Raw genomic sequence first — 25,922 nt, forward strand, 5'->3', positions numbered from 1 at the left:
GTATGGTCTTTGCGAGATTGTTCAGGGGCCCGCTCTGCAGCCGGCGGGCATTTTACGGTTGTGTAGTCTGCTCTGTGGGGCTCACGAGTAGAGGCATCGCACACCTGAGCAGCCCTGCGCATGTTGAATTGAGCTAATTTATTTTCGGGACTGCGCCCTCACGTTGCTGGTCTGTGCTTTCTGCAGCCCTTCTACAAGAACAAAAAGGAGAAAAGTGAAGAGCGATCAGGTGAGCATGCCAGTCTGATTCTGGGTTTGTGGGCAACGGGTGGCTCTTAAAACTGGAAGGGGGGTAACTCAACAGAAAAATGTGTAGGAATGTAGTGCAGTCTGCTTGTGGTGGTTACGTGTTATAGAAGTGTGTACTGTCACTGTACAGTGGAATCTTGATGATACGAATCTGACGGGGTCACGAAAAATATTCGTATTAGCCGAAATTCATATCATCGGAACAATTAAAACTAGCTAAATTTAAGAGTCAGAGGTGAATTCCCTCTGGCACACATACGTAAAAAGCATTTATTTCTTGAAGAAAAAGTCTCTAATGTCCTTCTGCTTCTTTTTCTTTGTCAGGTCAATTAGCAGACTGTTCAAATCCATAAGAACGCGTGCACGTGTCATCGCAGATTTCATCCGCGGCCATAGCACGCCTCAGAACTTCGAGCGAGTGCAGCGTTTCAGCCACCAGTACTGGTCCTTCACCGTCGCCCACGTCTAACACAAAGAACGCGGCCCAAAGCACAGCAGCTACTCCGTCGATGGCACGTGGAAAAGGAGCAAAAGCACAAAAGCAACAAAAACGACACCGCTTCAAACTCTTCGCGCCCAGTCGCATCCTCCGCGCTGTACGGAGCCGTGTCCGCGCCTCCGCACCAAAAGAGAAAGGGAGAAATCGCGTGACGGCGCGCTGTTCTCTTTCGCGGCCGTCATGAGTGAGCATGAGCTGACCGCGGCTCAAGCTCGCGGTCGCGTCCGTCCGTGCGCTGGAATCGTGCCAACTGTGGCCTCTCCTCCACGCAGCGGCGCAACCTCCTCCCTTCCTTAGCAACCGGCGCGCCGGTGGAGGGCGTAGCTGCGCACAGCAACCGTGACGTCACACAGTAACGGCAGAACGAGCGCACGCGTCGGCGGTGGCAGCTGCACTGCCGCTCCTTCGCCAGACGTCTTGTTGCAGTCGAGTGGGTGTGACGCATGGCTCCGGAGCGGCCCAGTGATAGCGCGCCAAGCGGTTTGGGGAAACGGCAGCGGATGCCGGATTCTCCCAACACCAAACGCCAGAAAAACAAGGAGCGAATGCCATGCGACTACTGAACATGTCACCAGATGCGAAAGCACGCGAGGCATAACGGAAACGCCAACAGCAACTGATTAGATCGCCAGGTATCAAAGGCAGGGAAGCAGAACGAAAGCGGCAGCAGCGACAGGCGATATCGCCGAACACCAAAGCGAGTGAATTGGAGCGCAGACGGCAGCAGTGACTGGCCATTTCACCGAACAGCAAAGCCAGAAAAGCGGAGCGCAGACGGCAGCAGCGTCTGGCTTTCGCCAAGCACACTTTAGAATTTCCAAAGTGTCTTCGGTAATTTTCGTATCAACCGACGCGGGTCGAAAATTGATTTGTAACAACCGTTCTTTAGCACGTTGCAAAGTAATGGGGCTCGGCCGGGACCAAAGAAAAATTCGTATCATCCAGAAATTCGTATTAGCCGTAATCGTATCATCGAGATTCCACTGTATTGTACATATAAAGTTTAAAATTAACCAGTATATATCAAGATATGGCTGTTAGTCAGATTTGCAGACATTTTCAGCAACGTTACGGGTGAACTGCATGGTGCAAACCTCGTATGAGAGCCAAACAGTACTTAAAGCAGAAAGCTGGGTTAGTTAGCTGCTTGAATTGTGTGATATCTTTACAGAACTAAAGACAGAACACATGAAGTATAGACTGTGTGGGCAATGCCTGCTGTCCAGTTTGTGAACCGTCCCATCTTTTTCATGTTTTCTGTCTTAGGCCGAGCTTGCGGGGGCATGGCACTTATTGCTTCCGGTTAAGTAGTATTACAGTGCCTCTGCCTGGCTGCACTGGCTTGTACTAGTACAGTTGAACCCACTTAATTGAACCCACTTAACAAAATTAAAGTGCCAAGAAAATCCTGTTATTATAACCAATAATTGTTACAACTGTAACCGGGTTGCACAAAAAAAGAAAACAATTTAATAAGACAGAAGTAAGTACCCTACAACCTATTTATAGCATTACTGGTTTTGCCAATATACTCGGATGTAACAATGAGCACCTGCTGCACTGTAAACTTTTGTGTGTGTTCTGTGGTAAAATAAATTGCTTACTACAATATTCCCGTGCCACATTATTGGCTGTAACAACGAAATCTATCTACAAGGCGTCTGTGCGGGAAAAAAAAGGAATGCAACATTATGGGACAAAAAACAAAGTGCGAGCCCCATCACTACACACATTTTTGTGCCACACGCCCCTCATGGCACACTTTCATCGCCTCTCCACTCCTCCTATGTCTGCGACAAGGTGGAAGGGAGATGGGAAAGAAGTGGGTAAGGCCACTGATCCGATGCAACAGAGGCACGTCCTGCAAGGTGTGCGGCACAAAGCAAAGGCGGGCTGCACGGCACAAAGGCAGGTGTGGCAAAAGATCTCACTTCTTTTCTTTCTTGTTTTTTAGAGACACTATGTGACAAACACATGCCATGCAGGGTACGCAGCGCAAAAGCATGCGTAACAAAGCAGTGCATGCCCCCCCCAACCCATCCGAAGATTTTGTAGTTTTTCTTCCTCTCGGCGGACATACCCAGTAGCCGGACTTATTTATAAGTGATGATGTGGACATGGGAGCATTGTAATAAGCGGTTTATTTTACCATAGAACACATTAAAAAGTTGACGGTGCTTCGGCTGCTCACTGTTAATCCAATATATATTTAGAAAATGGTACCGTTGCTGGTGGGTACGACTACTGACAAAATATTGTGTCCCACTATTTTTGATATGTAGCTGTCAGCGACTCCATTAATCAAGGTGCGACGCCTCAATCGTCAAGAGTGCCACAAATAAATAAGTACAGCACATTTTATGTGACCCATTAAAAACTAGCGCCAAGTACAGCATGACTTCGAACATGTAGCAAGAGATTATTCTCTTGACCGAAAGCGGAGGTGGCGGTCATGCAGTATCACAAACAACTCGAGAGTGAACCAGGCAGCCCAATGTGGTGGTTGAAGTCTATTGCAATTACTGTGTTGCCAAAAGTTGCCAAATTGGCCATTACACATGTACAGTTCTCTTGAAAATGCAGGGGACCTGTGCTCCTTTCTTGACCCATCAATTGCTGAACGGACTTTGCTTTCGGAAGCATGGTGTTCACCTATTCGTTTTGTTGATGCCACGAGACTGTCAGATCAGATTTTGGCGAAGTGATGAGTCTTCTCTTTCATGTCTAAAGCCACATGCACTTGGTACTGCACTGGTAGCATTAAAGCGGCCCGAAACCATCTCTCGGACTTGGTGAAAAAACATTCAGCAGATAGCGTACACAACTGTGAACATCTCAGCCAAATTTTGCAGTCATGGATGGCGCATGAGGTTCAGAAGCACAGCACAAGGTAACCTATCCCTTAAACACATTCTTTTCAAACAGAGGCCTTCTCCTCACACGTTTGAAAACTGCTGGCAGCTGCCATGTTTCGTCATACAGCAGATTCCCATGGATGGCTGCTATTGGCTGACAGCTTACGGCAGTCAGTAAGGGTGTTCGGATCACTTTGCTTCTCCGTACTGTTATTGTGTCATTTAATTCATGCAGTTAACTAAACATGCTAAAGTTCTATAAGAATTGCGCACTTCCGAGAGATGCCAACTATCATCTGCTCACAGTCGGCCATCCCTACCCATGTAGGAACGAAACTTTGGTCACATTGCTTATCAGTGTCGTGGCCATTGAGTCTTGCTAACTTCAATTAGTTTCAAGCATTCAACTTGCCTTAAACCACACAAAACGTAAGCCCCAACCACATGTATGCTACCCCTGCCGTGCCTCACAATGGTTAGTATGTTATGATGCAAGTTTAACCAAGAAAGTTTTAGTAGCAAGTGCTTGTGAGGAACCTTGTCGAAGGCTTTCACGAAATCTAGGAAGATTGCGACGGAAGAAATTAGCCTTCTGTTCTGCCACGCCGACCCGGATATGCCCGAGGAGAAGAAAGTCTTCCTACTTGTGCGTGGTGTGAAGGAAGAACTTTTCGGCGCAATGATACGAAGCCCACCAGAGACCATAGAAGAGTTTCTTCGCATCAAGAAAACACTAGAAATGTGGTACCGCCAATTTAACCACCGCACTAACTCTACAAACTACACCGGCATTCAATCACTGGCCACTGACGATCTCCGCGAGACTATCAGAGCGGTCATATGGGAAGAGCTACAGAAGTTTTACCCGAGGTTGCAGCCTCAAGTGGCCTCGATCACCGAAGTCGTCAAAGAAGAGGTTCAGTGATAAACAAGTACACGTATCAGTATTGAGCTATTGATAACGCTTCAAAATGTGCAATTTAAAATTGTCTACTATCCCTGCAGGACTAAGTCGGTTCGCAGCACGGTGTAAGAATAATTTAGGTGTTGACACTGCGGCCGGCGCACCGTCCTGGTTGTGTTCGCCGCCGGCGCTGTTTCCGTTTCCCGGCGACAGGTGGCGCTAGTAGGTGGAGGCTCTCGGATTTGCGCTGCGTAGGTTATCGATGCTAAGCGTTGCTCGTTTGTCGAGCTCGATATCGGGGTATATAGAAAAGTATGCACAGGCATGAATACACCGGGATTCTGCAGTAACAAGACTGATTATCTAAATGAATGTGCAACTGATTTCTCGACGACGTTTTTATTATAGATCTGGTATCTAGCATACGTTGAAGCCAGTGTATCAATCGTATTTTCTAGTTGCGCCCGCCAATGTTAGCTAATTAAAGCAAAAATAAATAAATTGTAGCCGGATTTTCGGGGAAATAGCGTAAGGACAGCTAGCCAAAATGCCGTTCCGAGCTTCGGTGGTCAACCCAGCAATCTCGCGCTGTGCGCTGGCGGTGCGGCTGCCGTCGCTGCTCATCTTCCTCTTTACAAAATAAACGTCCTCAAAGCACCTTGAACCATTGCACCTCTAGCTTACACATGTACTTGGTTACAAACTTCGCTCGACACGCGACCCCTACGCAGGCTTCTGCTCAGTGTTAAGGCGATGGCGGTTATACTTTGCGCCAGTACTGCAAGCCGTGTGCAGTACAGCTTGATGAAGGGCATGTCACACGGCTAAATCCATCGCAACTCTCAAAGCAGTATATCTTGCGCTAGTTGCCCATGAATGGGCATAATTTTTCTATTCTACTCTGTCATTTCAAGAGAACAATGCGCGCTCTTATATTAGAAAAAAAAATGTCCGACCTGAAGTAGGTCTGGTGGTGTGTACAGTGCTCTTACATTTGTGTAGAATATTAGGAATGGCATGCTGAAAGGGGGGCTGAACATATAATTTATTCTGTTACAAAACTATACATTGCATGGCACAAACTGTTTAATACATACATTCACAAAAAATCTAACAAAATTAGTACATTCTGTAAACTTGGCAACACGATTCAGGATGAACAAAGTTTCGCAAGCTTTTTTTTCTCTTGAGCTTGTTTTTTCAAGTTCATGGTTGCAGCTTTGCAGTGCTGCCTCATTCTCATGGTTAAGAAATAGTGCAGAATTTGTGCAATGACCTCTTCTTTGTGCTGAGCACATGGAAAAGTCAAGGTCTTTGTGTCAAGCACATGCTCCACCGTTTCCCAGTATACAGACTGACTGTCGGCATTTTTTGCAAAGTGCTCCTCAGCTACTCTCAACAGCTCAAAGAGATTCGCGTTGGGGTGCAACAGTCCACCCCTGCTCTTTGTGTTGGTCAGGGATGCTTCAGCAGAGCTGTTTTGCGGAATGGTAAAAGCAGACCGGCAACAATCGCACGTGGTGGCTTTCATCAACTTTCGGCTCAAGAATCCAACCACATAGTAAAGTATGCAGTCAATGACTTGCGCTGTATCCTTTCCGTTTACTGTGATAACATCCTCACATTCCCAGTCCTCAACAAGAATCAGTTTATCAAGCTTTTCTTTTAGCTGATCAATGAAGCCAGGCGAAGAGTTGCTTGCACTGCCTAGTTCGATCAGGGCTCTGAAGTCTGATGCGTCTAGTAATGGCTTCTCATCGACCACGCAGCAATTGCCAAACTTGGGAGGCCTCAGAAGGCTGTAAATGGACATTGTATTGTACACTTGCATAAATGTTGGCATTGAAGGATGGTCATTCTGGCTTCCAGCAAGTCTTATCTTGCCAAAGAATCTTTCGATCGGATCTTGATTCATTTTATTTGTAAGAACGTATCTGAACTCGTACTGATGCAAAAGAACCTCACAAAGCTCTTTAGTTGATCTCAAGGTAACTCGGAGCCCTTCAGAAGTGCTTTTTGTCAGGAACATATCTTTCGTGATATTTCCACTCTGCAGCTCTTTTTCCCAGTTATCCAACCATTCTACCCCACGTGACAGAATGCCTAGGTCAGAGCCCTGCTTTGTGACACCTTCATGAGGAAACCGCCGGTTCAAGGCATCGAAAAGATTATTAAGAAACAATGTGAATTCTTGCGTGGCTTCAGTGTCTCCCAGACTGCGCACACCACGGTTTCTGTAAAATTCAATACCTGCTGCCATCGAGCGACTGAACACTTGCGTGGCAAGCTTTACCCGCATCTTTTCACAGTTGCTTGGATAAATGTGGGAATGTGTTATTTTTGGACACACCTTCAAAGCTCCAACATTCGCTTGGTCTTCTTTATAAACTGCTGCATAGTCCTCCCACCTAATCCAACGTCCCTCCTTTTTCAGGTACCTTTGTTGCAAAAGACGGTTCCTGATGCATTTAAAGAGGTGTGGAGCATCAGAAAATGCAAAAACTTTTCGTGTGGGGTCGCTTGGATGTGTGAAGGAGTTCCGGCAGGCTTCTAGTGACCCACTTATACCCAGTGTTCGCCACATAGTCCTGTTTGTCGAAGCTCCATCACAAACAAACCCATGAATTTTTGCTCCAGCTTCCTCCATAAGTAAAATTGCCTGAAGGAGCAACTGTGCAAGAATAGTACCCCTCGTGGCACCTTTTGCTGCAAAAACACCTATTGGCTGAGCATAACTTTCACCAAAAGGGCAGAACATAAAAACAAGAGCATGGTCTGCAAGCTCGGTACTGTTTTCCGTCTCTGATGCCAGACCGACGTAGGTCATTGTCTTTGAGTTGACAGCCTTACTTTTACGGACTTGCATCTCATCAAAGATGATAATACCGTGCCGCTTGAAGTCATCTTTCTTTTCAAGTTTCTTTTTTAAGGCTATGAAGAACTTACTATCAAAGCCTGTTTTAAAGCCCACCAATGAGATGTAGCGGTGTATTGTTCGTACTGAAGGCAAGGCGAGAATTTCACTCTCCATCAAGAATCTGTATCCTCCAGGTGACCTAATATGGAGGAGAAGGCAGAGCAAGATCCAGTCATCTGAGTATCTTCTACCGTTTTTTGAGCGAGCTTTGCCTGCAGCTACACACTCTTTCAACACCAGCTTTTGCGCTTCAGGAAGGTTTGCTTCTCTGGAAAGGCGTTCGAGTGTTTCATTACTGATTTCTAGTAGTTTTGATTTGCAGTTAGCCAATTCTTGTTCAAGATTATGTTTTTGTTTTTGAAGCCGCACTTTTGACTTTTAGCAGGCAATCCTGGCGCGCCGCAACATTTCAATGCGTGTTTTTTTCGATGGACTGGCCGGAATGCGAATGTGTTTCAGTTGAGAATTCTTTTTCTTTCGTGCAGCATGAATACGAAGTACATCTTTTAACTTAGCACATGCATTGCAACTTGTACTCTCTGTCACTAGTAGGCAACAGTTGTGCCGCCAGGTTCCACATTTGTCAATATATGCGCACTCGGGGCGTATATTATTGTACATTTCACCACTGGGACCACCTGCACACACATGCATTTCATGAAAGACCCGTACTGCACACTCTATATCAGCTAGGGAATTCATGGGCAAACCAGAACTTATGGTCTGTACGTTAACAAAACGGCCATAAACAAAACATTTCACTGACAAGGAGTCATTATGTGATGTGGTTACTTCTAGTACTTTTCTATGAAAAGGCGCCTGGTTACTCTCTTTCGGCAATTCTAGCTCACTGAAAACAACAGATTTAACCCCAAATCTGTCAGAAACTTGGACTGCCCAGGCTTCACTTGGGAGTTTAACGCTGGAAGCACAGCCTGACAGAGCGGAAATTGTCATTTGCTGTCCTCCGTCCTGGAGGAACAGGGACTCGGTGGGTCGCTGCTCTTGCGTTGGTCCATGACTTCTCTCTTGCTCCGTAGTTTTTTGAGATGAGGAAGAAACTTGTTGCTGAATGAAAAGAAATGATAGAATTAGGAATGTTTCTGCCGTCCGAACTAAGCCAAAGTTTCGTTTACGTCATCTATATTATGTCATTACTTCTCTTAACAAGTCGGTGTTATATGTTTCTTACTATTTTATTATTTCTTATTAATCTAAAATTTTCCTGTTACCAACCTCTTCTTTAACGCCTGAACGGCGCTGAAATTAAATAAATGAATGTGCACTTTCCGGATGGCACCTAATAGTGAGCAAAGCTTATGCGATTACTAGCACACTGTGCTCTTAGATGTCCAATGAGATCCTGGCTAATTAATTATAATCAAATAAATATACTGAAGGGAAGAAAACACGGCTGCAGCAACCGTATCGTATTTACGATAATTTCCGCTCAGTAGGTATTGTAGAACAATATCATGATTTGTTGCGCCTAGTGAGCTTAGGTGAAGCGGCTGGAGGAATGCCACCTGAATTTAAAACAGGAAATTACCTTTTCAGCTGTGTGACTAGGTGCGTCGGCAGTGCATGTGCCACTCAATGTGTCAGTATCGTGTTGAAAAGGATCCTTTTCTTCACGTGGAGGGGGCGCGACGCTGCTGAAATCCAAGCGTGGCCTCTTACAAGGTGCGTCTGTTGATTCGGCATCAGAATATTTTGAACTTGTTGTGTCAACCAGCAATAAACTTGGTGTATTTTCAACGGCCAGGTGTAGCTCTTCAGAAGCATTCGACGCTTCTGGCTGTCCTTGCTTCTTAGGCTTCTGAGAAGTCGGCGGCAGAGCCTGCCGTTTCCGCGGAGGTTTTCTCGTTTTTTGCTGCACAGTCAAGTATCCTGGGCAATTCGGGAAAATGCTAGGCACAGCGTCGGGTGAGAGCACCGGCTTTTTTTGTGCGTGCAGAAGGACGTTCCCCTTGTATTCCGCGTGATATGTTGCAGAGATCACTTCATTCGGGAAGTGCTTCGCGCACACGTGGTCGGTAGGCTGCAAAACTCTGTCTGCTCTCGGAATCGCCCGTCGCCACTTTTCTAAACGTTCGGGTTCACGCGGAGCCTTGAAAAGCAACACACGCTCCGTGCATGTCCGATACCCCGACTTGCAATTTGGTACAAAGCACTTCTTGCCCATTTTGAAGCGCAGCAAGCCTGAGCGCAACTAATTGCACTCGGCGTCACATGACGCGGCGTGGTATACGTTGAGTGAATCCCAGCAGAATACCAATCAGCCGAACAATGCACTCACAGGACTGACAGGCACAACCAAACACTTTTCGAGAATCCGGAGAAGCCTTCACACACACACACACACACACACGAGTTTCAGCAAGTACACTTCTGCACCTATAGTACCACGTGTATTCACCCCGCGCGTGGCGTGAAAATTTCTGAACGCACCCGAGCGGGCAGCGCGAGCCCCTGGGCTCCCATACTACAGCGCCATCTGTACCCTTGCGGCGAAAACTACCGCCGATTCAAGGTCATCTGCGAACACAATCTGCCCGCGCGTTCTCTCTACGGGGAGCGGCGAGTGTCAGCACCTAAATTATTCCTACACCGTGGTTCGCAGCACGGCCAGACTGGAGCACACGAGCGCGCACTCCAACGCTGCCATGCACATAGCAAGTGCACAGCAGTTGTGCATAGCTGCGTCAGCTGCACCTGCTGCCTAGTGTAGATACGGCGACCACTGCAGGATGGCCCCACAAGCTCTCATGTTATCGACATATGTCGAGAACTGCATGCTCTGATTGGTCTCTGTGGGTGCCGTGGCTCCAGGCGCGTGCGCCAACATCTGACTGGAACAAGCCATCTGCTTCCAGAGTTACACACCTTCGAGGTGTGTTGCAATTATGGTCGAAGGCCGCAACATTGGGAATCCTTTCAACTAAATTCTGGAGTAGGGCGTCCATTGCCACGCCGAAGTGCGTGCTGCCAACATAATCATGTGAGCAATGACGATGTTTTGGCTAAGCCATGGAAGTTACGTGATTGCCACAGAGGTAAGCACGAAAGGAACTGTACTACTCATGCCACTTGGTATGAGAGTAAAACAGCCATGTGCAGCTCTCCAGTACATTGTAGCGCAGCAAAGTGATGACCAGCGTTACTATAAGATTTGTTCAATTCAACCAAGTTTCTTTGCACCTTTTTCACCTATTCTTACGGTGTGCTGCACCTAGGGCCTCAATTGTCTGAACTACCGCAACAGACCCTGCACTCGCATCCTCAATTGCACGAGGTACAAGACAAGGTGATTCCACGGTGAAATGCACCCTTAGCAGTGAGGGGGTGTAGCCCAGCATGCCACAACCGGCTCCACAAATGAAAAAGTGCAGGTGGTGACGGTGCACCTTTCCTGAATTGAACAAACCTAAAGTAACAGCGACTAAAAAGTATGTGTTGACAACAGCACCCTTCAATTTACACTGAAAGAGGAAACACAACATTGAAGCCAGGTGACATAACGCTATAGATAGGGCACCAGAACAGATAGCGGCCATCTCCTTCACAACAGGGCATTGAGAAGGAATGAGATGAATATTGTGCTCATAATATTGTGCTCGTACTAGGTCTTTTGGAAACACTCTTTAGGTAATGTGTTTCTTGGAGGCCCAATACTAATCCCAAGGCATTTTTAAGGCTTCAAAGAAAGGTGGTTCAGGACCCTTTCAAAAGTTAATGTAATTATTTGTTGCACTCTCAATGAATAGCGACTCATAGTGGAATTACTGTTCTGATAGCTATCCACCAAAGAAATAAAGAATGGCAAAAAATATTTTCTGTCGGTACTCCTGTTGTATCTTTGACCGTCTATCTGTAGTAACTCTTGAATGTCCTAAGAATTGAACACCCAGCTACGCAATAACTTCTTTAGGTGGCTTTATAGTGTAAACAGCATTGTTATAGCTAACTGCGTCATTATTGACCATGCCAACTATGAGCGCTTACAAGTCTGCTTTTTGTGCTATGTTCAGACGTTAGGACTGGGAAGGATAAGGGCAAGGAGGACAAGAAAAAGGACGATGACAAGGACGATGACAAGGAGAAGGACAAGGAAGAGGACAAAGAGAAGGGCAAGAATGACAAGGAGCAGGACAATGCGCTGAACAACAAAGGAGCTGACAATGGCACCCACAGCACGAAGGTGAATACCTCATGCACTCAGCCCTCCCTGGGCAGGTTGGAAGGTTTGCCAGCAGCGCGCACCATAGCACAGGTGAGTTGCATGCAGCAGCAAATTGTGCTTTGCTGCAGTGGTTCTGCATTTTCAAGAGTAAATGCTACAGCCTACATTTGCCAGTGTGTGGCTTACACAACTTCTGTTTCCTTGCAGGTCACTGGCTGTCATGCCGGAGTACTGTGCCTTGCCGGGTGCACGCAGTGCTCCCGGCAGGCACATGTCAGCTCCATCCTTACCCTTGATGCCAGCCAGGCCTCGTGTATTCATGTACAAAAAGAAAACACTTTGTTTTTGTACGCACGAGGTGCATAAGCTCCACGAGGACCATGGTTTGATTATCTCTTCTTGCCCTGAGCATAGCTTGCAGCTGCATGCGGACACTTGCTACTGTCACGTTGTGACCATACCTTTGAATATGGCCGTGATGTGACACTTGGTCGCAGGATGACAGAGAGCATTGTTGGTGGCTTGACCTGGGGCATGATCTTGACGAGATCATGGCTTCAGCTCAGCTGGCATGAAGTTTTGTGCTGTTATCCGGGCCTGATCGAAATTCACCTCTCATTGTAAATAGTTGCCTGGCCTGAGTGTCTTGGTGGTTGCAGGTGCGGGACAAGTACCAGCTTGGCCTGCTCGATCAATTGAATGAACGCCCAGACAGGCGCAATGAGATGGAGTTTAGCCGTTCCCACCGGCCAATGAAAGGTAGGTCTTCTCTGCTGCAGACATTTCTCAGTGTGGCTCTTGCTTTTCAATGATGGCCATGTATGTAAGTCAGTTCCTTCTCATTTCTTCTAGCACAGTCTAATTATTTTACAGTCAATTTGCCAGTCACTTTATGCCGCCTGCAGCAGTGAATAGCGGTCCATTTTGGTTATCACCTGCTAAAAGCGTGCAGTATGCTTACAACGGCACTACGCCCTATGCACTGTGAAACAGATAGATGAAAGTGCTTATTGCAATAGGTTTGGTGGTGGTAGCGACGACCCAGGAGCAGATTTGCTGGTACCAGCATAGGAAACAATGCATGCTGGCATTGATACTGGCCATGCTAGCATTTCATGTGAGACAGGTGGGCGAGTATTGCGGGCAAGCCACTGATGCGGGCGCCTACTGTTCTCGATCATGTGCACCTCGCATATTTTCTCTTCTTTATGTGGGATGTAGCAGCCAGAAAGAGCATCACACAATCACAGGTTGGTGATGTACTGAACATTAGTGCCGAAAGATTGTGTTTCCCAGGAGCATATGAATCGGTAAAAAAAAGCGTAACTGTATTGGGCCATTTTCTGTGTTTGCGATTGCGAATGTTGCCACCAGAAAATCTGACGTAATGGGATCGTATCAATGAGCTTGTACTGGAACTATCCCTCTTGGTGATTGTTTTTGCTTTGACTGGTGCAACAGACAGTGCAGTTCTTCCTGCTGTGTAAGTGTGTGCATTGTGCTTTTTCAATAAATTGCTGTGGTCTGGTTGGACACCATGCAGCAAGAGTAGCAACTTAGTGCCTAAACTGATCGTATGTGCTTGCTGCTTGCAGACAAGAAGACACCTGCTTTAAAACCAGTACCTTACATGTGCGACATCTGCCAGATGTTTGGAAAGTCTGCCTTTGAGCTGAACGAAGTGAGTTCACGGTTTGGTTGCTGCATTGTTTGTGGCGAAGGTCTCGCCTTTCTCCGTGCATTACGTTTCGCCTGAATGCAGGGAGCCCTCGAAATACAGTGCTCTGCCTGTATGTTTTCAAAGCAGTACACATGAATTCGTTGTTCGTAATCTTGCCTTTAAAGGGTCCCTCACCTGATCTGGGCATTGCAAACAAACAGGTGTGCTGCACAGATCACGCAGTGACAATCATGTCTGCTAAGTATGAAATGGTTGTGCACGAAAATGGCCAAAATTTTAAACGGAAGGCTGCGTGCACCCCCTTCCACTCGAGGGAACTGCACTTGGAGCGAGAGAGTCAAGGTCATACACACAAATGCCTCTCCTCTAGACTACCGCTTACAACATCTCCAGCCATGGTACAACCAAAGCAGAGCATGCATGTCGCCACCGAAAATGGGCTGTTCAGCAAAAAGGAAGGGAAGTAAATTAGGGTTGATCCCTCTTTCATAGGAATTGGCAGAGCACGAAAGTGAAACGTGCTTTCACAGAAGCTGTTGCATGTTTGCATTGGGAACTCAGGTACGCTGTTGCGAGAGGCGCACAATTTGCAGGTCAGAGACCATATTGCAGGTTTGCTTGGCTTACGGCGTCCTGTTGGCAAACGGTGCCCAGCTGTTGGGTCATTTTGGCGACAGTACGAGGATTTTGATCCGACTCCGTAGTGTCTTGGGCAGCTGATTGAGCTGCGACACGCTCAGTTTCAGAAATGCTAGCGACAGAGTTCACCGCTTGCGCCGAGAATGCGTGAAGGCCTTCTGCTTCATGCTGGGTGTCTCACGCCGGACCAAAGCAAGATTCACCCGTCGACGCCATTGCCTTTCGGCGCTGCTTAGCACAGCAGTTTTCTTAGTTGGTGAAATCACCAGCAAAGCAATAGGGTTGTGTAAGCACTGCTGATGCATGTTGAAGCTGCACTCCGTAGGTGACGAGGCGCCACACTCTAATCCGACGTGAAGGACAAACCATGTGCGCAAAATTCCGGACCAGGCTATACCGCGTTGGAGCCTCTGCGGCACTGTGACTACCAAAGCGCTCCCTGCCAGCTTTCATTAGTGTCACTATGCAGTACTTCGCTTCACTGCTCTCACCTCCAACTCACAAGCTGGTTGCAGCACTACCGAAGGTACGAGGCATACACAGATAATAACCTTGTGCTGTGGTATATAGTTCTGGGCGTAAGTGGCTGATTATTGTGGTATAAAGGTTGCAAACAAATATAAGGTGCCTCGGAAAGGCTTGCCACCGTTTCGATAGGAGGACCTATCTTCGTCAAAGGTTCGTCATTCTTGATGACTCCATCTGTCAGCCCCATTCTTCATTATGGCTGATTATTCGGTATACACTAGAGAGTTTTATTTTTAATCGCTACATGATATGGTATGGCGATACGTGTAGCGAAGCACTGCAACTAATGCTAGACTGCTGAGATTTCTAGCATGGGCGACAGATGATAATAGGGAACTGATACTGCTTTTTTAACGAGCAGATGTGCCGCGCCACAGTGTAACAATGAAAACTTGTGGTGCTTTATTCTTATTTATTGCATTACTGCTGTGGTTTAATGTCTTATTAAAAAAAAAAAAACTGCACTATAACACCAAATTAGCACACATGACCTCCAATCACAGAGGTACATATATCACAAAGGCCACAGTGGCAGCCTTTACTCTGGCTGCAGTGCTACAGTAGCCGCCCTGCCTACATGGTGAGCTCTCAGAGCTGGCACCTGTCGCCGTGGCTGCTCCATTGTTAAAACAAGATTAGATTTTTTTAAGAATACTGTTGCACACAGTTTATTGTACTCGGGGGGGTGGGTGGGGGGAGGAGGGGGGGAAATGTGCATATTTGTTACGACAGTGCAGCAGGTTTTATGCATACATAAAACATGCCGCCAAATTTTGGAGAAATATGTGTCTTGTACTCGGGAAGATAAAGTGCTTCTCTTGTGATTTTCTCTCTGCATAGTGTGCAGTTGTAAGGAGTAATACAAGCTTGGCATGAAATTCACCCCAATTTACTGTATGTCAAGATCTTCAGCCTGACCTTGTTGAATATATATTGGGCTTGGCTCGAGCTATTTAACGTTGGCTTTATCCCGGCCTGTCAATACAGCCCAAAGTGTGCAGTGAACTTGGCAAACATCAGGCCAATTGGTCATTTAAAATATTTCACTACTTTCACATCACTCATTACTACTGACATTGCATGCAAATCTTGCAAGAAGACCTTGGACTGGCCAACAGCCAAGCTTACACTGTCAAAATCATGTTGGCTTTTAACAACATGTGAATGAGCAGCAGCACTGTAAACACTTGGACTCCAGTATGAGGTCACTCACGTGCTGCAATCCTTGTGGCCTTTTCTAGATCTGTCGTGGTTACAATCAGTACATCTTGAATGGTTTCATACTGGGTTGTCCTGTTGAAGCAGCAACATTTAGCTCAACAACCACCAACCGTGGTTGTTGAGCTGTAATGTTTTGTTTACTGTTGCCTTCAGGTTGTGTTGGTTTAGGGGGGGACCTCTGCCCAGTAATCTGCACACTTTGTCAGATTGGTCATCACCAGAATGTGAGAAGGCTCGCATCAAATGAGAATTTCGCTCATTGTCCTTGCAGCACCTGAATAGTGAGGGACATAAAGCAGCGCTGCGCAAGTTTCTCAGCGGCGAAAAGTCACCCCCGACCAAGGATGGCAAGGTCGACGACAAGCCTGCCGTAAGTTGTGGGACTTCTCACCGACTAGAGAGCTGCTTGCCATTTCAGGGTCATGATGATGGTCAAAGTTTACCATCAGGACTATAGTGCTTTGTTCATTTTCATTTAACAAGTTCCTTTTCACTAGAAAACGCAACACTCCATGCAGGAGGCTTAGTTCTGGCAAAAATGCCCCCCAGCAAGCAAGTACAGTAAAATCTCAAGGACTTGAATTTCTCGTGAACTCAAAATATATCGGTGTCATCCGACATTCATAAAATCCATAGCAAACCACAATTACAGAACCAAAGGAAAGGCAAGACATTCTTGTTTATAGCAATCATTTTAAGTTGAAAAAGTGTTTAGCTTTCTGGGCCTTGTAGTCCTGGACCACGTAGTCCTAGTTCTGTGGACACTTCCGAAATGCGTAAGACTTTGTACTTGTTCCTTCATCTATTTTACCTGTGCCCACTGCATGCTACAGTAAATGCTTTTCAAATATGCGAGTCTCTGTCAGGGTCATAAAGGACCAAGATTTCATATGCGCGCTTTGCAACTGTACTCCACAGCCCAGTTGATCTCTTACCCAGTTAGAGAGGTCTCACGGTGGCTCAGGAATTCGTGCCTTCCATCGTGGCCCAGTAGAGTGTTCAAGTCGTTCCGAAATAGCATTCAAGGGGACTTGTACCTATGTGCTGTACTTATGCATTTTGGCAGAAACTTTGTCGAAATTCGTATCGCCCCAAAATTCAGATCAACTGTTATCTGGTATCACCAAGATTTGACTGTATATATTGAAAAACAATGCAAGTTGGGCTGCACTCTATCAAGTGTGGTTAAGATGTGCAGAGAGTTTCATTCGGTAAAAGTGATGCTACTTCTACATGACCTTGACAGGAGTCCAACAACAAGACAATACGAGGGACAGCTAACACACAGGCAGGCTTCCTCATAGACTAGTGTCATGGCATTTCTTTTTTCCGAAGCTGATAACAGGGTGGCTAGATTTCCTCTGATAAAACATGTGCATAGCTTCTTCATATTGTGTTTTCCTACAGTGAGCTAAAGCTGTGCTACTGCTTGGCTTTGCAAAGCTGCCTTCCTTCCATGACCCCTATACCAAAGACGTGGCTCACTGAAAAGGATGTTGGCTGCCTACTAAACCATGGATCTTGCAAAAGATATGGCAGAGGGGGACGTGTATGCAATGGTTTTACTCTTAGAGTGCCCACCTTACTGTGGATTGGGTGCACATTAGAGAACCCCAGGTGGCCAAAATTAATCCGGAGTCCCTCACTACGGCATGCCTCATAATCGAATTGTGGTTTTGGCACGTAAAACCCCAGAATTGAATTTTTTTAGTGTATACCTAACATACCTGCATAAACTGGGAACTATAAGAAAGTAGACAGCACTGCTCCTACCGTATTTGCCTGGATTTGCATTTAATGTAAGCAAGGGGGTGGCATTACAAAACTATTTATTTATTTACAGGAGGTCAAGGATAGAGAGTCCCAAAAACGTAAGGTTCTACAAATCACTTGGTCTTCTTTCTTACTTGTTCTCAAGGTTCAGCTGACGATTGAACGCTCTTCTCCATTTGTGCAGCGAAGCTGTATTGTGATATTTGCCAGCTGCTGCTGCCATCGTTGGGCGTGAAAGAGCAGGTGAGCCACATGGGGCCCAGCTCACTCAGTGGTGTCCTGTCTTCAGGGAAGGGGTGTGCAGAATCGAATGGCACAATTGTGCACGCATTGCTCCAGATTGTCACTTTGCCTCAGCTGTCGCTGCTTATGTACCATACTTACTCGATTCTAACGCACCCTCGATTGCAACGCGCACCCGTTTTTTGTGACCAAAAATTTTAGAAATGCCCGCCATTGTAATGTGCGCCTGTTTGGCACGACCTAAAAAAAAAAGGCCTTTACGGTACTGCGCACCTCATTTTTTCATACAGGAATACAACTTTCTCTCATTTGTAGAAACAAGGATTTACTCACAATACACTAAAGTTGCGATAAATAAAAAAAGTTGCAGTTTTGCCCTAAAGGGGAAGCATCAGTTACGATAGCAAATTAGTAGACAGCTATATGAACACTAAGGCTAGTAGTTTTATCGGCCGTATAAACTTTTGAACATTCGCTTACTAACTAAATTAAAAAGCATGGTGCCACGCGCACACACACAAACATGAACATGTCTCACGCAATGACCGTGGAGACTCTTTATCAAAATGCTGGAGTGGGGAAGTACAGTAACAGGAGCGAGCGAATTGATTTTTGTGCGGTCTCTCACGCCAACGCGCACTAGCGACGAGAACACAGTACAGTGCGCCTAGATGCTTAAATTCTCTCTCTATTGCAGATTGCTTTCAAGATAGGGGCCGCGTGGCCATGCTGTACGTAGCAGCTGTCGTAGTATGAAGCTTCTCCTGTTTGTGCCAGTCCCGCACGCAAGTTTCGGAAACTCCGAACGCCCGTGATGTGGCCCAATTTTCGTCCGTCTCCACACACGTGATCACTTTCCTTTTAATTGCATCATCGTGATGAACTCTGCATGTTTTTGCAGTCATCTCTTGCATGCTGATAGAGTAAACAGGAAGACCGGGAAGATGGACGGTGCACTAACCTAAGCATGCGTACTACAGCACATGGAGGAAGCTACGGCAGCTAGTCTTGAAGTGCGTGTGAGGAGGCCATTTTGAAATGCCTATGGCGATACGGTGACCCAGATTTAGGGTCGTACTCAATTCTAACACGCATGCAATTTTTTTACCCGTTTTATCAGGGAAAAAGTATGCATTAGATTCGAGTAAATACGGTATGTTTCACCACAAACCATTTGGTGATTGCTTCATTGCTCCTTTCTCGTAACATGCCTTTTGCTGCTGTTTGCGTGGGTGGCGGCACATTGCGTGACAGAGATTGTAGTGGTGGGGCCTCCTTTGTGATGTGATGTTGTGCTCTTGGATTGGTGCCACCATTTTTTTCTCCTCCTCGTCTTCTATTGCAGCATGAGAAAAGCAAGAAGCACAAGTTCCTGCAAGAACTGAGGAAGGTAGGGAGCCCCCGCACATTCTTGTGCTCTTTTCTTACATTCTTCCTTTTGTTTAAAGTTCCATGTGCTTTCCGAAGCTCAAATTTAATGGATCCATTAAAATGTACACTCCCAAACTCACTTCCGGGAAACCTTTAACTTGAGGATGAGCTTCTGATCCTTCTTTTTTCTCATTTGTTTATGAGCACATCAAAAATGTTTCTGCACCTTGCCTCTACTTTTGACAACAGATGTGCACATTTGTTGAAGAGAGGTTAATGAGTTGGTTCTAGCTCCTTTTCGAGTTTGTTTCATGGAGAAGCTAGTTTTGTCATGTTCATTCCAATGAATCTTAGTGGACAGTCAGTGCCGTTTCTTTTTCTCATCATTTTAACTTAATTTTGCTCTTTTCGTACTGATCACAGTGAGCTTATGAAGCATCTTTTTGTCCAGAATGCCAAGCCAGAATCACACACCAAAGAATCTAAGAAGACCGCAGCAACAAAGACAGTCACTGCAGAAAAGGCAGTCCCTCCAGCGAGGACCTTACACTGCAGTGTCTGCCAAACGGATGTCGAGTCGGATGAAGCCATGAAAGAGGTGGGCCTTCCAGAAAAAGAGGACAGATCATTGATCACTGGTGTTTACCGTCTGCAGATAGAAAAGCTGAAGTGAAACGTGTGACAGGATTACAAGAACTTTAGCAAAAGAGGCACGCAGGTCATGCTGTGCATTGTTGGCATGCGTTGTGTGTGAAATTTCCATACATTCTTGTAACTGAGTAGCGCATTTCACTTAAACATGTACAACCAACTAGCGTGGGATGCTCCACCAACTGAGCTATTGGTAGAGGATCGCACGCATAATGCGAAGACGTGGGATCGTTCCCCACCTGTGGCAAGTTGTTTTTTCATCCACTTTCATCTCCATTAATTTAAATTTCTTTATTTCAATTAGTAAGCACAAGTAATTTCCCTTGTGTTGTCCTTGGTGCCTTTGTTTGTTGGCCTCTTATGATATGATTAACAAAATCGGGTCACTCGCTTAACCCTCTTTCTTCTCGTTCAAAAGTATTGGAGCATTTTTGTGTGCTGTTTCTACCAAGGTGATGGCTAAGAATCAAATATGGTTCTTTGTAATTAGCAGCAAAATGCCATAGCTACTGGGGAGTATTCGCAGGCAAAGGTCATAGAATAAATAATGCTTTTCCTTTGGGAGGGGTCTCCCACAGTGGTAGTGGGCAAACAATGCCAGATGAACTCCTTCACAGCAATGCTGCACGGACAGTTAGCTGTTCCATTTCGAGCTCGCAGCTGTGCAGCTTTTTCACGTTTGCTCTTCAAGTGTCTTGCTGATTGTGTCGCCAGAATGTGCCAACAATTCGTCATCTCTTTTGCAGCACATCAAGAGCAAAAAGCACAAGTTTCTTTCTGAGCTGAAGGTGAGCCCTTCTTTCAACTGCTTTGCTAATTGTTCTAGTTATTGGGTGCAGAATTGCTCCACGAGTGAGGCAGAAACATGGCTGAACCTTGAAAGCACAACATAGGGCTTGCTTCGTAGTAGCACAGTGGTAGTAACCCAAAACCTAAGCATTGTGTGACTCAGCACATACAAATATAGACGGCGTCTCAAGCCTTTTGTACATGTTCACATGACATTCTGTGTTGTGAACGTCTGCTTTCAGTGATCTCAATTTTTGGCATCAGATATTGCTACTCACCCTTATCGTCATCGCCATTATCTTGAAGACACTCCAGGTTGAAGGCCTCTCCCTGTAAACCTCACTTACTCTTGTCCTGTGCTTGCAAATTTACTAATCTTGCCATGCCACGTAAAGGCCCATTCACACTGGTGACTGACAGCAGTCGCGACTAGTTGCAAATGGTTGCAAAGGTCACTTTTCTCGAAAAGCGACTATTCTGGGCCAGTCGCTCGCTGCTCGATCGTTCAATCACGCGACTGTGGTTGCAAAACTGCTAAACCGATCAGCGGCGTGCTGAAAGTTTGTTAGCATGTGTTTTCATCCTGCGTCCTCCTGCATCACACCAAATACAAAGTCCACGCCACCATGGCAGACTACAGGAATGTAATTGGTGGCTTGTCTTCTGATGCTAGAGCGCAGCAGTTCCAGTAACGTGTCAAATGTACGTGGTAGCATTCGTAGGAAGCTAAACAGCAGCGAAAGAAAGCAAAAAAATCCTGCCCCTATTCCCACGCGGCGCAAGCTAGAAATGACAACTTACTCTCAATATTACTCCTCATCATGCACATGGATTTAGGGCAGGAGGAGGCTTGCATGGATGGCCACTTATCGCAAACGGTAGCACGGGCATACCCACTAGTTTCGCTTTTTCTTCGGAGGCTTCTGCGCTACCACAGCGGACACTGCACGGCAGAGCACATTTATTTATTTATTTATTCAGTTACCTCACAGGCTCCCGAAGGAGTATTGCATGAGGGGAGGATACAGGGAATTAGCGAAAAGAAGAAAGGACTCCAAAGAAATTATACATTGTTAGCGAGCAAACATGAAAGAAACGTGAAACATGATGCACAGTGACACCCTCTTCCTCTTCGCTAGAATCAAATTCATGGCTGTTCCCTGAACGCGGAACCAGTAATTTGCGCATGAACTGCATAGATCCGTGGAGTTCTGGCTAAGAATGATAAGCTCCTGGATTGTGACTAGCAGGTTGTGCTCGCCCTGGCTTGCCGGTGTGAGCATCGGTCACCTTCAGTCACTTTTCCGTCGCCAGTCGCAAGTGGTCGTGTAACCTCCTCAAAACACGGGTGTGATTGAGCCTTAACCCTCTATTGACCTTAAGAGCATTCCCCTTTGCTTGGCAATCATTCTTTTACCGCCAGCTGTCTGCTTTACACGTTACGCGACCAGCCACACTTCTCTTATTTCCCTTCATTTCTACTAGAATGTCATCTGACCATGTTTACTGTCTAAACATCTGTGTTTGCCTTCTCACCCTGTCTTGTATTGTTCTGCCCATCAATTTTCCATATCATTGCTTGTTGCACATGTCCACGTGGTTAAAGCACAACTGACAGCTCGTCGCCCCGCTCATCAGAACAAATTTTAGCAAAAAAAGATTTCACTTATTTTGACTTAAGCACAATTATAATTTAGTACATTTGAACACCAACTAAATTAAACTTTTCTGTTGTTTATAACAGCCATGCATTCTAGCTCGGTTCGTTCCTAGAAAACACGCTACTTGTAGCACCAGTGGTCAGAACAATTATGCAGGTCACGTATAAACTACATAGTAACTACAGCACTTTCATCCTTATTGAGTCTCCTATGGTAAAATAAACAGCCATTCAATTCAGGGCAAATACTTAATAAGTACAAATTTTATAGCATTTCTATTGGCAAAGCTGCAATGTATATATAAGGATGAAGTCTCGCCCTTTATAATCCGGCCTTTTAGAACATTGTCGCCCTATACTGGTACACTAGTCTTCTTGAATTGTGTTGGTGTTTGTTCAGCAAAAATGTATGAACGATGAGCAGGAACAACAGTCACAGTCAACAGCAAAGCTTGTATTTTGTGTGCTAACTTCAATGTTGTGATGGCGCACCAGCAAAACGGTCAGTTCAGGGGTCGCGGCTGAAGTCCTAATGGCGATCACAGCGAGAGTCTTACCTGCCGTGGTTGCTCAGTAGCTATGGTGTTAGGCTGCTGAGCACGAGGTCGGAGGATCGAATCCCAGCCACGGTGGGCGCATTTCGATGGGGGCGAAATGCGAAAACACCCGTGTACTTAAATTTAGGTGCACGTTAAAGAACCCCAGGTGGTCGAAATTTCTGGAGTCCTCCACTATGGCATGCCTCATAATCAGAAAGTGTTTTTGGCATGTAAAACCCCATAATTTAATTTTTAGCCGGAGTCTGAGCACACTCTTCTCACTTGCAGCCAGAGCCACCAGCGCCTGTCCGGCGGCCAGAAGAAAGCACCAGGCGCAAACGTGCCCGGCCACGTGAGAGCAGTCCTGACAGGCGAGACTGGCGACATTGGACACGGCGCAAAAGTGAGGAGGAAGAGATCCCTGAGCTGGCAGCCTTGGCTCTGAAGCGACAGGCGTTGCAACTAGAGTTGGCCAAACGACGGAAAGAGATTGATGAACAGCGCCGCCTGATCGCAGAGCTGCAAGAGGAGCAGCACCTTGAAGAGGAGAAGGCTGCACTGCGGCGCATGATTGACGAGTGCCGGTTGCTAATTGAAGAGCGGGAGCGCCACAAGCGCCAGGCCACTGAAGCAGAGGCGAGCACTTCACGTAAGACAGCTAAGTCTGTCCAGTGGCACGATAGTGTTAAGGTGGTTGAGGTGATGGAAAAGCCGTGGGACTCCGGTCACACCAGGAACCATGATTATGCAGAGCCACAAGAACGCCTCAGCATTGTCAAGAAGGCACAAGAGGACTGGGAGAGAGAACACCTTTCTCAGGCCAGGAGTCGTGGCCCTGCACACCAGAAGCACTCAGTCCCTGTTGAGCAGGAGGTGGAAGACTGGGAGAAGGACCGCCCTTCTGGCGGGTCCAGTACTCTCAGTTACACTTCATTCTCACGCTGGGATGGTGAAATCCCACTTCTGGGCACGCCTGTCGAAACGGTCGACAGTGGGACATCATGGCCTGACAGCCTATCTACTCAGTCTCAGGAAGGCATTCCCTCTTTCCGAAACTCCTTAGAAGGTGAAGAGAGGAGAATTGAGCCTTTATCCCAAGAGCCACCTTTCAGACAAATGGATGTAGGCGCTGTTTTCTCCCAAGAGTCTTTCGGGAATGTGAGCACCAACTGGCCAGGTGCACAGCACAGCCCACCAGTCTGGAGCAATGTCTCTCAAGAGCGCGACTGGAGTCGTCCAGTGTTGTACACTCCATCAACCAGTGCAGGGCTCTTGGGAGACAGGCCTAGCCTTTTGGAAAACAGGCATAGCACCTTGGAAGACACGCCCAGCCTTCTTAGAGACAGGCCAAGCTTCTTAGAAGACAGACCGAGGTTTCCTGATGACAGGTCGAGCCTTTTGGGAAGCAGGCCAAGCCTCTTGGGAGACAAAACAAGCCTTCTGGGAGAAAGGCCAAGCCTCTTGGGAGACAAAACAAGCCTTCTGGGAGAAAGGCCAAGCCTCTTGGGAGACAAGCCAAGCTTCTTTGAAGACAAGTCAAGCCTTTTTGGAGACAGGCCAGAACAGCAGTCGCAGTTTTGGAGGCACTCGTCACAGTGGCCCACCTCTGAGCCCAAACCATGGGGAGAAAGCTCAAGTGTGCGCATACCAGGCCTTGATTTTGTTTAGCTGTGCATTTGTCATTCATGAGTGAAACATTGACTGAGTGAGTTTCATTAATTTTCACTGTTATACCAGCAAATTTGCAGCAGCTAGCAGTATTCCTATGTGCTAGTTCTCATACCTTCTAAGCTTGATTCTTGGTGTTGACAGCTTCATGCTATCCCATACAAGACATGAATGGGCTAATTATTAGTGCTCGTTACATGAGACTATGTAAAAGTTGTGCGAGTTGCTGTCATCAGAAAACGTTGCACCTAATAAATCACCTCTGATGACAATAGTGACATGTCTATTGTGATTTAAAAAATATATCTCCTGTCAAAAGAATGTTAATATAACAAAACCGTCACACATGCTTAACAATTCCAGATTCCACTTAACACAGTAGAGTGTGTTCATGCATTCAAACACGCCAACTGACTGAACTCGCTTATCATGCTGGGCCCATGTTCTGAAACGTTTGCCTTCCACAAAACTATCGCCTTGGCCACGCCTCCGCAAACGGCGCGTGTTGATTGGCAGTTTTAGCAAAACTGGAAAATGAACAACGCCATCTAGTAGTTCCGGCCTACATCGTTTTATTGTCAATCTGTCGATGGGTGCTCTCGACATATACTGAATAAACGAACACGTCTTTTGGCGTTCAGTTCGTGGTGGAGTGCAGTAGAGATAAGATAGGTGGTAGTTTATAGTAGCCTCTCTGGTGGCGTCTTATACGTGTTGTTTCATGGCGATATTTGTTGATTCATTTAAAATGAAGCATTTGACACTTTTTTATTCAATTTATTTTAGCTAAGGCAGCCGTAACCAACCATAGTCAGTGCGCAAAACCCATACTGTGGCCACTACACTCGAAAACAACACACCCAAGCCACTCTACACTCGCACGGTGCACTCTTTCATGCGATATGAAGTGTTTGACAGTGCGTGTTGGTAGTGCGTACTGACGTCACGGGTAAGCAGTCGCTTGATTTATTGACTGTGACTATCGCGGCTGTGAAACTATCGTGGAATGTGAATGTTTCAGAATATGGCCCCTGGTCAATCCATTACGAAGGGCAGGTTCACAACAAATGCTTCCAGCCTCAGAGGCAGGTCACTGTACTCGTGTTATGAAGCTATAGCTTCATGTTGAGCAAAGTGTGTAATATAGAACTGAACAGGCTTGTCAAATAGGTTGAGAACTGATTTGCCAGGAGATATTGTATCTGGTATAAACTTGCATCTGCTTAAATGAGAAAAATACTAGTGATATGCCATGCCTAGGCGCTGCGCAATGCACTTTGGTGCCTCGGGCACAAAGTGACTCACCGAAAGGATACAGTGTGCACTGGAGATGACCTGGTTCTATTTGTGGGCATTTCTTGCCCCTTTTTTTATATGGCCTACTGCAATGGTTTAACAGCGAGCTTAAATGAAATTTCACTGGCTAAATTTGTTATAAATGAGCAATATGCTGCTAAAGCAATCTTGACAAAGTTGCGGGAATGGTAATTGCATAGTTTTTTTGTTAGCAGCCTTCAAACAACACCTAAGCAGGCATATGCACCTGCAGCCT

At 46.3% G+C, this 25,922-nt stretch overlaps 1 protein-coding gene across 1 annotated transcript in view; it reads left to right on the forward strand.

The window, feature by feature from the left end:
• Nucleotides 1-24,952, forward strand: part of LOC135899222 (glutamic acid-rich protein-like) — a 57,633-nt gene extending 32,681 nt beyond the window's left edge. The window contains exons 7-17 of the mRNA XM_065428488.1: nucleotides 187-229; nucleotides 11,456-11,625; nucleotides 12,267-12,366; nucleotides 13,203-13,288; nucleotides 15,948-16,046; nucleotides 17,520-17,547; nucleotides 17,634-17,692; nucleotides 19,038-19,082; nucleotides 19,515-19,661; nucleotides 20,461-20,502; nucleotides 22,991-24,952. Coding sequence (XP_065284560.1) covers nucleotides 187-229; nucleotides 11,456-11,625; nucleotides 12,267-12,366; nucleotides 13,203-13,288; nucleotides 15,948-16,046; nucleotides 17,520-17,547; nucleotides 17,634-17,692; nucleotides 19,038-19,082; nucleotides 19,515-19,661; nucleotides 20,461-20,502; nucleotides 22,991-24,370 — 2,199 coding nt within the window. The 3' untranslated portion in view covers nucleotides 24,371-24,952. The remainder of the gene's footprint in view (nucleotides 1-186; nucleotides 230-11,455; nucleotides 11,626-12,266; nucleotides 12,367-13,202; nucleotides 13,289-15,947; nucleotides 16,047-17,519; nucleotides 17,548-17,633; nucleotides 17,693-19,037; nucleotides 19,083-19,514; nucleotides 19,662-20,460; nucleotides 20,503-22,990) is intronic.
• Nucleotides 24,953-25,922: the final 970 nt, after the last annotated feature.

This window comes from Dermacentor albipictus, chromosome 5 (genome assembly GCF_038994185.2).
Source record: "Dermacentor albipictus isolate Rhodes 1998 colony chromosome 5, USDA_Dalb.pri_finalv2, whole genome shotgun sequence".
Taxonomy (NCBI): Eukaryota; Metazoa; Arthropoda; class Arachnida; order Ixodida; family Ixodidae; genus Dermacentor; species Dermacentor albipictus.